Genomic DNA, 15,413 nt, shown 5'->3' on the forward strand with positions numbered 1-15,413 from the left:
GCTACGGTTCTCCATGGCTTTCTGCCCTGGGTGCTGATAGAGTCAGAACTGCTCTCCTTACACTAAACCTCTACCTTGCAGGGAGTGCATACTTGAACCCTGCTGAACTCTGACCCAGGAATTTTAGACTAAACACTCTTCATGAGCTGGCTGATCAGCTACACCCTGGTTAATCTCCCAGTGATTAAAGCTTTATCTTTACATATTTCTGTAACCTTCCCCTTTGGGAAATGGCTATACTCCCTTTCTCTCATTGTTTTCTTTGACTCAGTTTGTTTCTATGGCTGAAAAACTAATTCACACTGCTAATGTTACATCCAGTCCACTGTCTGCTAGCCGAATATTAGAGATATGCAAAGTTTTACTTAGCAGTCTCGTTTCTAGTCTCCCAAATTGCCCTGGAAGCTTCAAGGCACTTCTGCTTTATTAGGTGCACGTCTCTACATCCCCATGAATGTGAAGATCAGCCCTTTGGGATACAGCACCATCTAGTGAGGCAAACTAGCTTAGATCTTTTTAGGAACTTGAAAGGGATGCCACCAGCAGTACTCACAGTGCACAAGCTGCCTTTCACATGAGGCCAGGGTTTATTACCCATCTGGAATGCATCATAGGAAGCTCTTTCGTTAGCATGGCAAAGCACTGGCAAAATCTTTACATGTAGCAGTAACTGCTCTCCGAGCCAAGTTCTTGTATTTCAGTTGTCTTGTAAAATTTGTCTCTGTACCCAGCGATTTCTAAATCCCAGCACCACCACCTTTGTGCCATGTCTCTTCATTGCAGGCTTCGTTTTCTACAGCTTCCACAGAAATCTGAGGAACCTGCTCCCTCTTGTGCTCAGCCATTTGCTCCCACCTAAATGAATAGGAATTGACTCCACATATACAAATCCCCTGTAATGATTCCTGCTAACCCCTTCCCTAGTCACACAAGACCTGATGGGTGATAGAATGACAGGTAACAATACAGGTAACAATACAAAATCAGTGTGTCAAATGAGTCAGACACATTAGTCATAAATGAACTAAAATTTTTGCATATTCCACACAGTATCTAAATGACTTCCATATCATTTCCCTGGCCTGGCTAATGCGGTATTTTCTGGTTCCCATCATTCAGCATGCCGATGTTGCATGTCTCCTGTTGTTCAACGGGTGGTTCCTTTACTATTGTCTGTGAATTATTTGGATGATACAGATTCAGGTACTTTTTTGCTTTACTCCTCCCCATTGATCCTTTTCCATTCAATGTTAAGAAACTGCCTCCAACTGGCCCTGGCTGCCAGGATTCACTGCTCACTCACCACATTTCTAAGCTTTCACTTTCATGTTTTCAATTAAGCTGTTCCTTATGCTCATCATGACAATGAACATGCCAACATAGCTGGTTTCCTTCACATCCCGCCCAAATCCCTTTATATTAATGCATATAAAGAACTTGAAAACAGGTTGCTATGGCCACTTCCTATAACAGTGATAAATACAGCCTAGTTGTTTCCTAGCTTGCCACATTGTTTTTTAATAGAATTGCAGAATCATAGAATGTTTTGGGTTGGAAGGGACCTTAAGGATCATATACTTCCAAACCCCCTGCCATGGGCAGGGACACCTTCCACTGGACAAGGTTGCTCAAAGCCCCATCCAACCTGGCCTTGAACACTGCCAGGGATGGGGCAGCCACAACTTCTCTGTTCAGTGTCTCACCACCCTCATAGTGATAAAACAGATAGAACGTTTAGAGGGTTAGCACACTTTATTCTTTTATCTGTAGTTGCGCAGTGATGCAGTCAGTAAGTTCAAAACGACATCCCTGGTGAATAGGTTATTGAAGAATTGTCCCACAAGGGACCTCCTGGCCTTGTCCAAGCTGCTCCCAGCAGCCTTTGCACTGTAAACAACCTCGGTACCACAACACCTTGTGCCAGCAACTGTCCTAGCTGCTGTGCTGCACGATGCCCTGGAGACTCTTCGGCTGCTCAGAGAGAGAAAAAGACTTTTCCCCTGGTGGAGAGAGGTGCGAGGACTGGCGGCTCGTACCCCTCCAGCTGTGCAAGCCCCGTCACTCGCCCCCCGGCGGCTACACCCCGACCCCCGAGCCGAAGACCCCCTCCCCAGGGGATGAAGGCAGACTGCATCCCCCCGCCACCCCTCCTGGAGCGGGGGGGGGCGGTCAGCGGGGAGCTCTCAGGGCCGCAGTCGGGCCCCAGGGGCCTCCACGGCCGCCGCCGTCTCTCAGGCCCGCCGTTGCCCGAGGCCGTTGCTTGGCGACGCCGGCGCGTTCCCGGCGCGGCCGGACCGGAGCATGGCGGAGCTCGCCGGGCCGCCGTTTCCCGCCTCGGTCCCGCAGCCCCTACCAGCCTCTTTCTTCGGGGCCGTGGCGCCGGGCAACCCGGTGGTGGACAGATTCGAGGCCGAGCTGCGGGACGCCCTGGGCCTCCTCCGGCGGCTGGGAGGCGCGGGCGAGGCCAAGCCGCAGCAGCACAACCTGCACCGCCACGGGTAGGGGCTGCGCCGCCGCCCCCTCGTCACTCCCCGCTCCGGGAGCCACTCGCCGGTCCCACCTGCCCCTGCCTCCAACGCCCCTTCCTCGACCGCTCTCCCCCTTCAGACTCTACCCCGCGGCCTCCCATGGGGTCCCTCCGCGCCGGCTTCCCGCAGCCCTCGGCCAGCCCTGCCCGGCCCTTCCCGTCCCGCCGGGCACCGCCGCGGCGACCTCCTGCCCCTTCCCTCCTTCCCGGCTCTCTCCTCACGGCGCATCCCACAGAGCCCCTTCCCTCCCGCTCCGCCTGGCCTGGCGGGAGCTTCATCACCTGCATCAGCTTCTCCAGCAGTGTGCCAAAACACCGGCGATCCGTTTCCTTTTTTTTTTTTTCCCAATTTAAACCCCCCCAAAATCTGAACACCTCCTTTTTCAGCACTTCCTAGAAGCTAATGCTTTAGGGGAAAAGCGCAAGATGATGTGGAAGTTGGCAGGACCACTGTTGGCTGTATTGGAGCTGCCTGAGCTTTCCAGGAGGAAAATCCCTTCTCAGTGCTAGAGCAACTGGCAGCCCACCAACATGTGGTACTGCGTGCAAGGGTGAAAACTTGTGGGCATATACATGCCTTTAAAATATGTGCTCACAGTAGGGCTACATGAGGATAACACCACACAGCTCTTTTTGTGCATATGTCTGTGTCTACGTTGGTATATTTTTATACACATAGATGCAGGCAGAGCATATGGCAAGGATAATTGTGCATATTTGTTTGCTCACATACATGCATATCTGTGGGTATGCATAAATCTAGATTTTGTAATGCAGTTAAGATAGGGCGACTGGCATTGGTGTATGATTCATAGTGCATGCATGTCTTTTATATGCTGTGCATTTCTCATGTACCTCTCGCTGCTGCATTTAGTTAGGTGCATTAAGAGGTAAGAGTTCAAATGATTCTTTTAAGGTAGGTGGTTGATTTTCTATCATTATTATCTGAGCAGTGTTCTAAATTTACTGGTCTTAAAAAAAAAAAAAAAATGTTTCTAAGGTTATCAAAATTTCATTCACAACCAGCACAGGAGTTAGGTTACAGCATGGTTAGCTCACTTAGGCGCAGCTTCTACCCTGACCTGTTTCACTCAGTGCTTTCCTAGATGTAGTCTGCAAGTGACACTTCTCTAAAGGAGCTGTATACATTTCAGGAGGTACTCAGATTCTGCAGCCTGGCATTTGTCTGCACTGGAGGTCTTTCCTTATCTAAGCGATCTGGATTTCTAATTTGTTTCTGTGGTATGTTCATCATCAGGTCCAGGCCTGGATCTATCAATCTCCAGGCTTTTGCCTCTAGTGGTTTGAATGTCAGCACGGCTTTTTATGTTGCTTCAGCAGCTGATTTCAGTGCTTTGCTATTTTTAAGCCTTTCTGTAGCTTCAGACCTTATTTTGCTTCAGCTGATCTGTATTCTTACTTTGAAAGTTATCCCCTCTAGGTCCCTTAGAAGAAGGAACACTACTCAGCTGCTTCAGATACCACCAAAATTGCTGATAATGAAACACGTCCATTCTATCTTCTACACATTCATTGTATCTTATGGTTGGGAGTTGGGCATTCTGAATCTAATCTGTTTGCAGTGTCATGCCCAAGTTACCGGTTTTTGTGAACACGGTCTCGAAGCTTTTCTTTACTATGCCCTCTTGAGTGTTTTGGCCTGAATAGGCTCTATCTTACTCAAACTGGTATTTTGAAGGTGTGACCCATGTCCACACATAACTCGGTTGGCATGAGAGCATTTTCTCATCCAAAGAATTCTGCAGTGTTCATCATGGAGGTGAGAACTAATGCTACCTGGATCTTGATCCTAGAAGTCACTGGTAATGATCCATACCAAAATTACAGGTCGTTGAGAATGTTGCGTAACATAAAGCTCCCAGTAGCTCTGCATCCTCCAGCATTCTTCGTTTGTATAGGGCAGTATGGAGGTAGAAGAAGACTGGAATTCTGATTACTACCATATGTTCAGGCAGCTAGCAAAGTCATGAGTATTTATTTGTGATTGTGAAATTTCAGGGTTGTTTCTCCCTTGCCTCTCATTGTTTGATAACTCAAAATTGGGGTGTGTGCTGCTTGCAGAACCAGCCTTAGTCTAGTTGCTCCTAAGAATTTTAGAAGGTAATGGCTATTACAGGTGCTTTCCTAAATGCTCTAAAGACCTCTTGCTGTGTCATTTGCCAATCTACTTTTCCTGGCATGGATTGAGATCAAAGTGTTCTTGTTATTCAAGGAGCAAGAAAACCAGCTTTCACATGGCAAGTATGTTCAGTTTAGAAAAATAAAATTGTCAGCTTCATTCCTTCAATGCTGTCAGCCTTTGGTGTTGATAAGTCAACAGTAAGGCCATAATTTAGGCACTTACAATGTTCTAATGTAAGAAAAATTACTGAGGACCTGCCCTGTACTGTAATCATGAATATTTTTGATCAGAAGAAGTAGCAATCAAAAGTATTTTTCCCCTCAACTAAACAAGAAGTTGTTTTACCTTATTTTCTTTTTTTGCAATTGGACCATCAAAGGATTACCTTGAATTACTGATTTTATCTCATGTTGTGTGGTTTAGCCACCCTTATTTAATAAGACTTCTTTTGATCAGTATCAGAGAATCCTTTACTACCTGTAGAAAAGACTTTTGATCCGTAAGTGTAGCCATGTGAGCCTTACCCTGTACACACTATTATGGGTTGACCTTAGGGAAAAAAAAATATTATTCATAGAGTGGTTGGAAATGAAGAAACTTAACCTCTGAGATCCAATAGCCCAGTATTTTTTTAAGAACTCACTTGCTTAGCTTGTTATGCTGGTGTCCCACAGCCTGTTCAAAGGAAAGGCTGGTGAGCTGTTTGGGAAGTATCTCACTCTCCTCTTTTGTCTTTGTGAAAGAAGCATTCCTGTGTCATGAAATCACTTGTAGTTGGTCATGGCGTTGCTGCAGATATGGTTCACCTTAATCTTTCCATTGAAGTTGAAAGTCTAGTCAGATTTGTCACTATTTCACTAAACTAGTTTATTACAGGTTTGTTACTTGTTTTTTACATCTAAGAATCTCATGTGTTAATATGAGCCTTTGAAACAAAAAAATGAAAATTACCTTCACGGAGGACTTGCCAGCTGGTCAGTCTTAAAGAAGTTTATTAGTCTTACCTTCCAGAGCTTTATCCACAGTCATTCTTACTATAGTTACTTTACAGCCTTACAATCTGATTAATTACCTTTTTTTGTTTTCCTTCTTTCTCTCTCCTCCTGCCACGCCCCCTAGTAGTTTCCATCAATCCTCTTGGACTCTGGAAATAAGCTTCTTCCAAGTCCAAGGGAACTCCGCTCAGATGCCTGACAAATTGCTTTTGAACCTCTTTGCAGATTTATCCTTACTAACTGGAGTGGGATACTTCTCTCAGTATAAGAAGTCAGTGGCCACCCAGGCTGTTAATTGCTTATGGATGGGCCAGGAGGGACTCATTGCCCGTTTGGAAGGTGCTCTTCATCAGGCTGGGCTATGGTTTCCTTTAAAAACATAATGCCTTAGAACATTTTATTCAGATTGTTTCTTTTGGCCTAGTTTGTGCTGTTACTGCATTTTTCCTTTAGGATACACCTCTAGAATGTCCTACTTATTTCTTTGCTGCTTACTTTCAAGAACTGAGAATTGTGCTGAGATGATACTTCTAGAAAAAAAGGATTATGATTGTTGCAGTTCTTTGCTGTAAAGATCATTTTGGCAGGTTTCTTATACAGCCATTTGTTTCATCTTGAAATGTGAAGGTGGTTCACAGATTTCCGTATGGAAAAAATGATGTTACTTATTGTGCTTTTCTTTTTTGTGAGTCTTCTTATAAGCTGCAATGAAGAGCTGTCTGGGAGGCTGTGAAAATGGATTCCAAGTTCCTGAATGTCAGAAAACAGTTTAAGAAAGTGTCTCGCATTCTAGTCTACCATCACTGTCTTAAGAGATCGAGAAGTTCCAGCTACCTCACATTAATAAGCATAAGGTTTACATGTGAGAACTCAGCTAGAATGTTATTTTCAAACATTAATTCTTCTCTCTTCAGTTGTTTTCCTTCCTTATAAACTGCTACTTATGAATAATTTAGCTGTTGTGGTTTCACAAGGCACTCTTTGCTGAGTTTTCTCTACAAGTGGTTTGTTAGGAGAATAAATGTAAGAGATGCCTGGCACTGTGAACACTCTCAATACTATTAATAATTTGGTAACTGGATTCTTTTCTGAAAAATCCCATGCTGCTTATCAGTCTGTCTGATCAATTATTGCTTTTCCAGTTTGAATATAGCTTTCTGAAAGAAGTTGAGGGTGGAAGAGTTGTGCACTGAGGGCACTAGTGCGACAATCAGCAGTCAGTAGGGACTATAATATTGCCATGAGTTAGTCGGTTCCTCTATAGAGGAGGCAAACTGCTTAGAGCCAGTTACTGTTTATGGGAGGTTTGCTGGTTCAACCAAGTGAGTAACTTGTTACACAAGATCATCCTTTATGACAACTGTGGCTCGAATAACAGGCGGAGACAACAGAAGAGCATTGCAACTATCACCTTACAATCTATTTAACAAATCTATCATTTGCTTCTCTCTGAATTCTGCCCTTCATGATTTAAAATTCCTGAACATTTCATGCCAAATGCAGTTCACGCTAGAGGCTTTCTAATGACTTCCTTCTTTTGTGATTCATGGTGTAAGTCGATAACCATGAGCTCTATAGCTCTATACACCATAGCTCTATACAGCTCTATGGCTTATTCCATGGCTACCTGTTCCCAAGTTTGCTGCTACCTGACATGCATTGTTGTTTTGTCATCTTTTTTCCTGCTGTTAGCATTTGTAGTTTCCAGTCCAATAACTGTTGTGAGCTACAATTCATTGAGTTTCTTTAAAATACCAAATTGTTCCTTCAAACAGAGCCACTCAAATACTAGCTGAAAGGTGGGACAGATTTTCCACTTGTGACCATGTGTCCTGGGTTCAGCTATAGCAGTCATTTTTCTCCTGCTTAGAAGCTGGTGCAGTGCTGTGTTTTTTAACTTTCAGCCTGGGAACAACGCTGATAACACTGATGTTTTTAGTTGTTGCTAAGTAATGTTTATTCCAACCAAGGACTTTTTCTCAGTCTCATGCTTTGCCAGGGAGGAGGGGAAGCCGGGAGGAAGCAGAGACAGGACACCTGACCCAAACTAGCCAAAGGGGTATTCCATACCATGGCACGTCATGCCTAGTATATAAACCGGGGGGGAGTTACCCGGAAGGCCCAGATCACTGCTCGGGTCGGGCTGGGTATCGGTCGGCGGGTGGCGAGCAATTGTATCCTCTCCCCTTGTTATTTCACTAATCATTATTATCATTGGTGGTAGCAGTAGTGGTTTGTATTATACTTTAGTTGCGGGACTGCTCTTATCTCAACCCGTGGGAGTTACATTCTTCCGATTCTCCTCCCTATCCCTCCGGGAGCGGGGGGAGGAAGGGGGGGAGTGAGCGAGCGGCTGTGTGGTTCTGAGTTACCGACTGGGCTCAAACCACGACACCATGTTTGAACAATGCAAGGGGATTAATACCAAGACATTTTAATAAGAATTTACACAGGAGAAAGTTCGTCCCATTTTAAATGTGTGATAAGAACTGGTGACAGAAATGAAACCCAGAAATGTCCTTGGCTGCCTGTTAAATCCAGTTTTAATGATCACTTATTTTGAAATATGTAGAGGTTCAAACAGATTTGGAAGAAAGGAGTTTTCACAACTTGAAGTTTTCCTGATTTATTTGCTTGTTATGACAGGTCTACTGCCAGTTTAACCTGAAACCTTTTCTCCTGTATCTTTTTTAGAGCAAATACTTTGTTTAATATTTGGATCAAATATAAGCCTCGATTGCCAGAGTGGTATTACAATGAAAAACTTCTGAAAGTTGGTGATTCCCTTGCTCAGATCAAAGTAAGTCATATGAAAACAGAAAAGGCTCAGTCACAGTCTTTGTTTTAGTATGTTTCTCTGCTACTTTAATTTTTAATCATATTTCACTGGAAACTATTTAGAAAGTAGCAAAAGCTTTTACAAAATAATTCCAATGAGAATTGGTGGTTTGTATCTCTTTCTTATTATTGTAAAATTGCCCTGATTTTTAAATATATTTTCTGTATCTGAATTTTCTTTGTACCCATCGCCTTTTTAAACACCCCAGAATATGTCTTTAATATTTGTTTGGCAGAGTACAGTATCTGTCTGTGCCTTTAGATGCTGCTTAACTACAAATTGACGATGATAGAGCAGTGGTGGTTTGTTCCGCTGAAATGTCAACTCAGTGCTCAGTTAACCAAACATGAGTTGAATGTAAAGAATTGTCAGGAGAGGAATAGAGAACAAAACCCAGAGTGCAATTAGACATCACACAACTCTTATGTATCAGTGGTGCTCCTGTATCTTGAATTCTGTGTGCAGTTCTGGTCTCCTCAAAAAAGGTAAATCACAACTAAAAAAGATTCAGGAGCTAGGCTGCTGAAGGCTTTGAGAGTATTTTGGGGGTGTTTCACTACATGATAACTCTGTTTTTATACTCTTACTTAGTCATCTATTAATGGCAACTGTTGGAGATGGAATACTGGGCTAGTGACTATTGATCTTACTCAGTAAGGTCGGGTTTATGTTATGTTCATGCATAATAATTGTCCTTTGTGTCTGCTGGGAAATAAGCCCTCAAAGGTGTGCCACTTATTACTTCAGTGATATTTGTGTCAGAAGATCATGTTGTAAAATCTGGGGCTTTCAAGGGTAGTTACTGAAGAACACTCAGAAGCAGCTCAAAGATGTATAGTTGAAAGCTAGTTGAAAGTCATTCCTATTAAGATTGAAGAAGGGTGTGTGGTCCTAAGTGGTACAGTTATGAAGCAGAAAAGATGAAGGATTACAGAATTATAGGCTAGTTTATTATGAAGGTTCAGTACTTGAAAAGTTGCTTGAGAAAATACACTTAAAGTTGGTAGAGAATTAGCATAATTTAGAGTAAGGAACAGCTCCTAAATGGATGCTATCTGCTTAGTGTGATTTTGTGTTTGAAATAATCCATTGTACTTTTTGTCACAAACATATTGGAAGATATTTATTTGGTCAGTAATAATTTCCTAGCTTAAAATTCTGTCTATTTAGTCCGTCTGTGTTTTGAGGCAGTCAAGTATACATTTTAACTATGTCCTTTAGTCTTTCAGGCCTATCTCAGACACAGATTTTTGATATTAGTTTTATAAAAAGTTGATTGTAATAGAAAAATTATATTTATAGCACAAAAGTTTCTGAAGATCTATAATTAGTAGAATTCTTCAGTGCTTTGGGAAAGGTTTCTGTAACTTCTACTTAGGTTTTGAACATAATCATAATAAAAATTAATAGGCTAAACCAAGTTTGTATTTTTTTTTCAGAATAAGAGTATTCAATTTTAACACCCCACACCTCCTCCCCTGGAAAGAAAACCAGATAATTAACATTGTGTTCAAAGTTAAAATATTTTTTAAGAACTGTCCGTTGACTTTTGCATTAGGAAAGCAGTAAAATGCCAATTGTCACCCGTATTCACCCTTTTTCATTCTGTGCAGCATACGACACTATTAGATTCCCTCTTTTCCCCTAGAAAAGAAGAGGGCATAAGTGGAAGTGTATCAAGATAGCTTGAGGGACCATCTTTTGCAGGAGCACATCCAGTGAAACTGCTCTTCCACTTTTATGTCCTTCAAGTATGGAATTCAGCAAGTATAAATGCTACTTATGCTATTCATGCTATGTATGGAAAGCGTATGTGTGGCTACTAGGTGAGCTTTTCCACAGACTATGGCAAAAATATGAGTGTCACACAGATGTTACAGGGTCATATTTCCTTCACTGCATCTGCCCTAAAGCATTCTGCAAAAGCGGCCTGCCTCCTGCATAAAGATCAGCAAGCTGAATTTCAGCAGCACTTAATGCTCGCTGGTAGGTTGAAGAATGCGTATGGAAAAGCCCACAACTGTCGAGCCATTATAACTGAAAGCGTAGGCTCGTGGTGTAGGTTTAGGAATACTAACAGAGATTCCTAAGAAAGCTTGAATAACTGCATTTGTTAATAGCCCCTTCATTGCCTAGGCATTTCCATTCATGTTTTCTTCATGTCATGTTTTCCTCAAGTTTTCATAGCTTCTAGGCTGTAGGAACTGCTTGGAACATCACATAAAACTTTCACGGCTTGGGAACTGCTGCTCTCACAGTGTACTCAGTAAGGTTATTTCAAACGTATCGAACTGCTCTCTTGTACTTTTCATTGGCTTCCCATTGCACAACTCAGATGTAATTTGGCACTTACATTAAAGGTGCTTAATGGTCTGACCCTAGATTGCCTGAAAACAATCTTGAATGCTGAGTAAAGACTAATGCTTGCAACATCAATCCTCTAGTGTAAGGTGGTTTTCTACAGTAAAGGTAAAGTTATCAATGTCATTGAAAAAATTGTTTTGCTGGCCAGCCTAAAACTTTGAAATGAGCTTTCTTTGGAACTCCCATGTATAAGTGCATTGCTTTAACTTTACAAACCTAGTTTTCATTCAATCAATTTTTCCCCTGGAGAAAAAAAAGAAAAAAAACCCAGCAACTAGCCAAGAGATGGCGTTAGTTAATGTATTGCTGGAAAGATGGATGCGTTGTAACACCAAGTTCTGTGTTAGTTGGGAAAGATGCTATTCCATAAATACCCTGGTGTGGAAAAACTACTGGTCATTATTTTAAATTTTAATCTGTCTTTGTTATATGATATTAATGATGCCTAGTCTTTAAAAATGAATTATTGAATATGAGTAGTCAGTGGGTAAGCACCGACTTAACTTTCTCTCCTCTTATTTTTTAATGCCTTCTCACTTTGGATTCTTTCCTATTATACATCTGCTATGTATCTTTTAGGACACACCTAAATTCATTATGTCATATATCTGGAAATTAGTTAGCCCGTTAGTCACCATACTGATCAGTACTGACTCATTTTTTATCCCTCCCTCTCTGCCTGTATCTGCTTGTTATCTCTGATCATATACTTATATTTTAAACTGCTTCAGAGAGAAATTACCTTTTTTTTTTTTTTAAATAAATCAGTAAGTAGCTTAATGGTATTCTGATCCATGACTTTGGATTCTAAGAGTTATAACAGCCTGAATCAGTGTATTAGATTACACAAGTGACTGACTGTCCATGGCTGTCCATGGAAAGTAAAAGTTTCTCTGTATGGCTGTTGCTTTCATGCAGCAAAGAGGACAATAGGGCCACGTGAGTTAGACTCCTCAGGTGATTGAAAATTCGGGGTAAGTGTTGCCATGGTAGTAGCAATTTATATTGAAAAAAGTGAATGCAAGGGAATACTTTTGAATTTTCTGTGATTAAATATGAAAGGAACATTTTAATGAATACAAATTAGTTACTGTTACCCCCAGAATTTATCACTACTGGTGTGTGTGTGTGCACTAGAATTAGTGAAGTTGGTAGCGAAACCTCCAGATAATCTTTGCTGCAGGAAGTGGTGGAGGTGTTTCAGTAAATGGCACTTCCACATCTGAGTCAGAGCTGAACCACAGTCTCAGCATGATGTAAAGAGTGGCTCAATATGCTGCTGCGGAGCTCTATTTTGAATGAGACATAAAGCTCAACATCCTGTTTGTTAACAGTTCTTAAAGACCCAGTGGCAATTTCTGGTCTATTAATGCTGACTTCTTGGCCATATGTAAATTCAGGTTGTCACTTGTTTCATTCTTTTTTTAGTTCATCTTATTCTTCCTTTTCTCTTCCCCTCTGCTTTTATGAAAAAATGGCTTTGACATCAGAGAAACAGGGCAGAGAGAAGTGCATATTATTTATAAAGCTCTGCATTCTGAAGTACTTTTCTCAGAAGTGTAGTATCATTATCATTACTGTTGCAAAGCTGCAGGACATTCCAGGAACCCTTTGAGTTTATTACATTAGACCAGGATTATACTTTACAATTGTTCTATGATATGTCATCTTTATGATTAAAATAAACAGAAACTCCCAAACCACAAGCTCTTCTTTTAAGTACTTCAGCCTTTCATATGGTGAGTGTTCATGTTAGAAATTACATGGTGGAATGTTTGTATGAAAATTTAGTGTTTTACTTCCGGCTGCTCTTTCACATTCCTACTTTTTAGCATAAAGATAATAAAAAATAACACGTTTTATAGAAATAGGAATGTAATATACAAACTATAAAAAGAATATATTGTTTGTTCTTCAGGAATATAAGTTGGCACTTCTACAGTGCTATGGAAGATATCTTCAGCAGTTCATTTCTGTAAACCTGGATGATATCACAGATGATGTGCATCAATTTAAATCCACCTTTTTTCCACATGGTTTCAGAGACAAAAATGCAGCTCTTACGGTAGGTTGTTCAGTTGTTTGGCTTTTTTTTTTTAGTCTGAGACTTTCACAGATTCAAAATAAGTAGCCTATTTTATCCTCAAAAATGTACTCTATACTAATCAATATTAACTAATCTTCAATAGTTTATCGATATAGATTGTATTGATACTTAACAGTCATATCTATGGTATGAACATCCAGAGTTGTTGTATGTTTTTAGGAGGATATAAGTGCTTATGCTTTTGTGGCATAAGACAACCACTATCAACTTAATGTTAAAAAGACAATTTTCTCTAAACACGTTATTCTGTAATTGTCTACAGCAGGTTTTGCTCTGAAACAGTTGCTGTTAACCACTCTCAGAATCAGGATATGGGCAAAATTTGATAGCTGTCCTGCAATTGTAGAAATTTCTGTATGGTGTGATCTAAGAAAAAGGCAGAGTGCAAGAGAATTAAAACATTGTACTGTAATCTTGACCATACATGTGCAAAAATACTGCATGTAAAAAAAAGCTCATGACATAGTAAACAGTGTCATTGCATTACTATCAATAGCTTATTTGCTCACTATGAACAAAGAGGCAGAATACTGAATAGTTTTGGCAGTGCTCTAAGCTCTGTGAAGCTGACTGACCTCGAGTATGTTGGCATCCTTTTGTGTTCATTGCTTATCAAGGCACAGGCAGGCAATTTATCATTTGTTATCCATGGAGGAAGGTGTTACAGTAGATATAGGCTGTATGTTAGATTTTACCTTAAGCCGTTCTTTGCTGAGAAGCTCAGTACGTGGTGGAGATTTAAAAAAAAGCTAATGCAAGTTATTCTGTCATCAAGACCAACAAAAAGAAACCATAGGGATTTCCTGTGTATTGAGCTAATCAAATTCATATTCCTCTAGTCAGAGTTAGATTGTAAATAGGTGTTTAGTGAGGAGAAAAAAGCAGACTGTTTGCTTAAAAGCTAGAAGCAGATGTCATGATAGAGGAGATAACTCTGTTTATATTATTTTTTTGTTTTTCAAATGTAGTTCAGCTTCCTAGAGAGAATATGATCAAAGACTATGTTAATCCATTTTATTTTGTATTTTTGGTTTGTTTTTTTTTTTTTGTTTTGTTTTGGATTTGTTTGCTTGGTTTTTTTTAATGCTTCTTAAATAAATTTGAAATTCCAGAGCTGGTTTCTCCTGTTTTCTGTATGTCTGCGTAGGCTTTGAATCAATCCTAGTGCTAGATGTTGTCTATACTAAAATGCCTATTCTATAACTTGGCCTTGAGACACTGAGATATCCCTAAATTTTTTTACATGGAATCTAGTTTGACAATAATCTCTACAACTGGAAATTGATAATGATAATATGCCAAGTGATTACATTTGAAGGCTTTACATAGAATTTTTTTGCCAGATTTCTGTGGCTACCTTTTGTTTTTTAATGTATCACTAAAGAAATCAAAGTTGTTCTAAGACTTGAAATTTCCAGTTTCAGTGAATTAACTGCAAAAAATAATATAATTTAAAATATTATCAGGTTAGTAGTTTTCTGAGATGTTGATAGATACTGACTGTCTGTGTCCCACTTAGCTCATTTTATTACGTTGGTTTGCTCACATGATACTGCACTCCAGACAAGACTGAGATCACCTTATGTTAGGTATTACAAGGAAGAGAAGGAATAATGCATCCGTAGAAGAGAAATGCAATGGGTGAGAGTGAGAAATCAGATATCTGTGATACAGATGGAGAAGTAAAGTGCAGAAAAGTTAAGACTTAAGTTTACAGCAGGCATCTACAGAGAAGCTAAGAATTAAAGTCAGATTGCTTGAATATCAGTTTAATGCCTTTTTTAAGATCCTTTCTCCCTACGGCCCTTTCAGCAGCCCTAGTGCACTAGGTGCATTTGCATCCTGCGATGCAGTGGAAACTGACGCAGGCTGATGATACAGCAACCTTAAAGCTTTAGCAATTTCTCCGTATTTTAATGCTCCTTTCAATGTCAAGCTGGGGATTTTTTGTTGTTTGGTTTTGTTTATTTGTTTGTTTGTTTTCTGATACACTTGATCTTTTTGTACTCACGATTTTGTTGTACTTTGCTGATGTGAAATTGATATATGCATATGTTTGAACTACATATATTGATTTTATGTATGTTTCCATATATTTTAGTTCCATGCTTTGCAAGAGAGAAATGTTTGCATTTATCAGATGGTTTGCAGCAGCGACAGAAATCTCCAGAATCAAGAATCCCTGCAGACTTGCTTCAATGTCTTGTCCTCAATACGACTCATTATGCAAGTGGCTCTACCTCAGGAGAATTTGTGTTGGCTAATCTACAATGGTACCTCAGGATTTCCATTTACATTTCTTTGCTAAGCAAATTTGTGGAGGGAAACTTTACACGTATTCTTTAAGGTCAACCTAAAGGTCATGAATAAATCTCTAGCTACTCTTCAATCACAGTAGGGTTTTTTTGCTTTTATTTTATTTTATTTTTTTAATAAGG

The 15,413-nt window shown here is 40.4% G+C and overlaps 1 protein-coding gene across 5 annotated transcripts in view; it reads left to right on the forward strand.

The window, feature by feature from the left end:
* The first annotated feature begins 2,260 nt into the window (after nucleotides 1–2,260).
* The window catches only part of CFAP54 (cilia and flagella associated protein 54), a 112,316-nt gene continuing 99,163 nt past the window's right edge, over nucleotides 2,261–15,413 (forward strand). For 3 of the 5 annotated variants that reach the window (XM_030480038.1, XM_030480039.1, XM_030480040.1), the window contains exons 1-4: nucleotides 2,273–2,498; nucleotides 8,360–8,465; nucleotides 12,787–12,933; nucleotides 15,077–15,248. In XM_030480038.1, the coding sequence (XP_030335898.1) occupies nucleotides 2,302–2,498; nucleotides 8,360–8,465; nucleotides 12,787–12,933; nucleotides 15,077–15,248 (622 nt within the window). In that variant the 5' untranslated portion in view covers nucleotides 2,273–2,301. Of the gene's footprint in view, nucleotides 2,499–8,359; nucleotides 8,466–12,786; nucleotides 12,934–15,076; nucleotides 15,249–15,413 lie in introns of all 5 variants that reach the window. The other 2 variants (XR_003990621.1, XR_003990620.1) reach the window with 2 other exon arrangements.

Source organism: Strigops habroptila, chromosome 3 (assembly GCF_004027225.2).
Source record: "Strigops habroptila isolate Jane chromosome 3, bStrHab1.2.pri, whole genome shotgun sequence".
In the NCBI taxonomy this organism is placed as follows: domain Eukaryota; kingdom Metazoa; phylum Chordata; class Aves; order Psittaciformes; family Psittacidae; genus Strigops; species Strigops habroptila.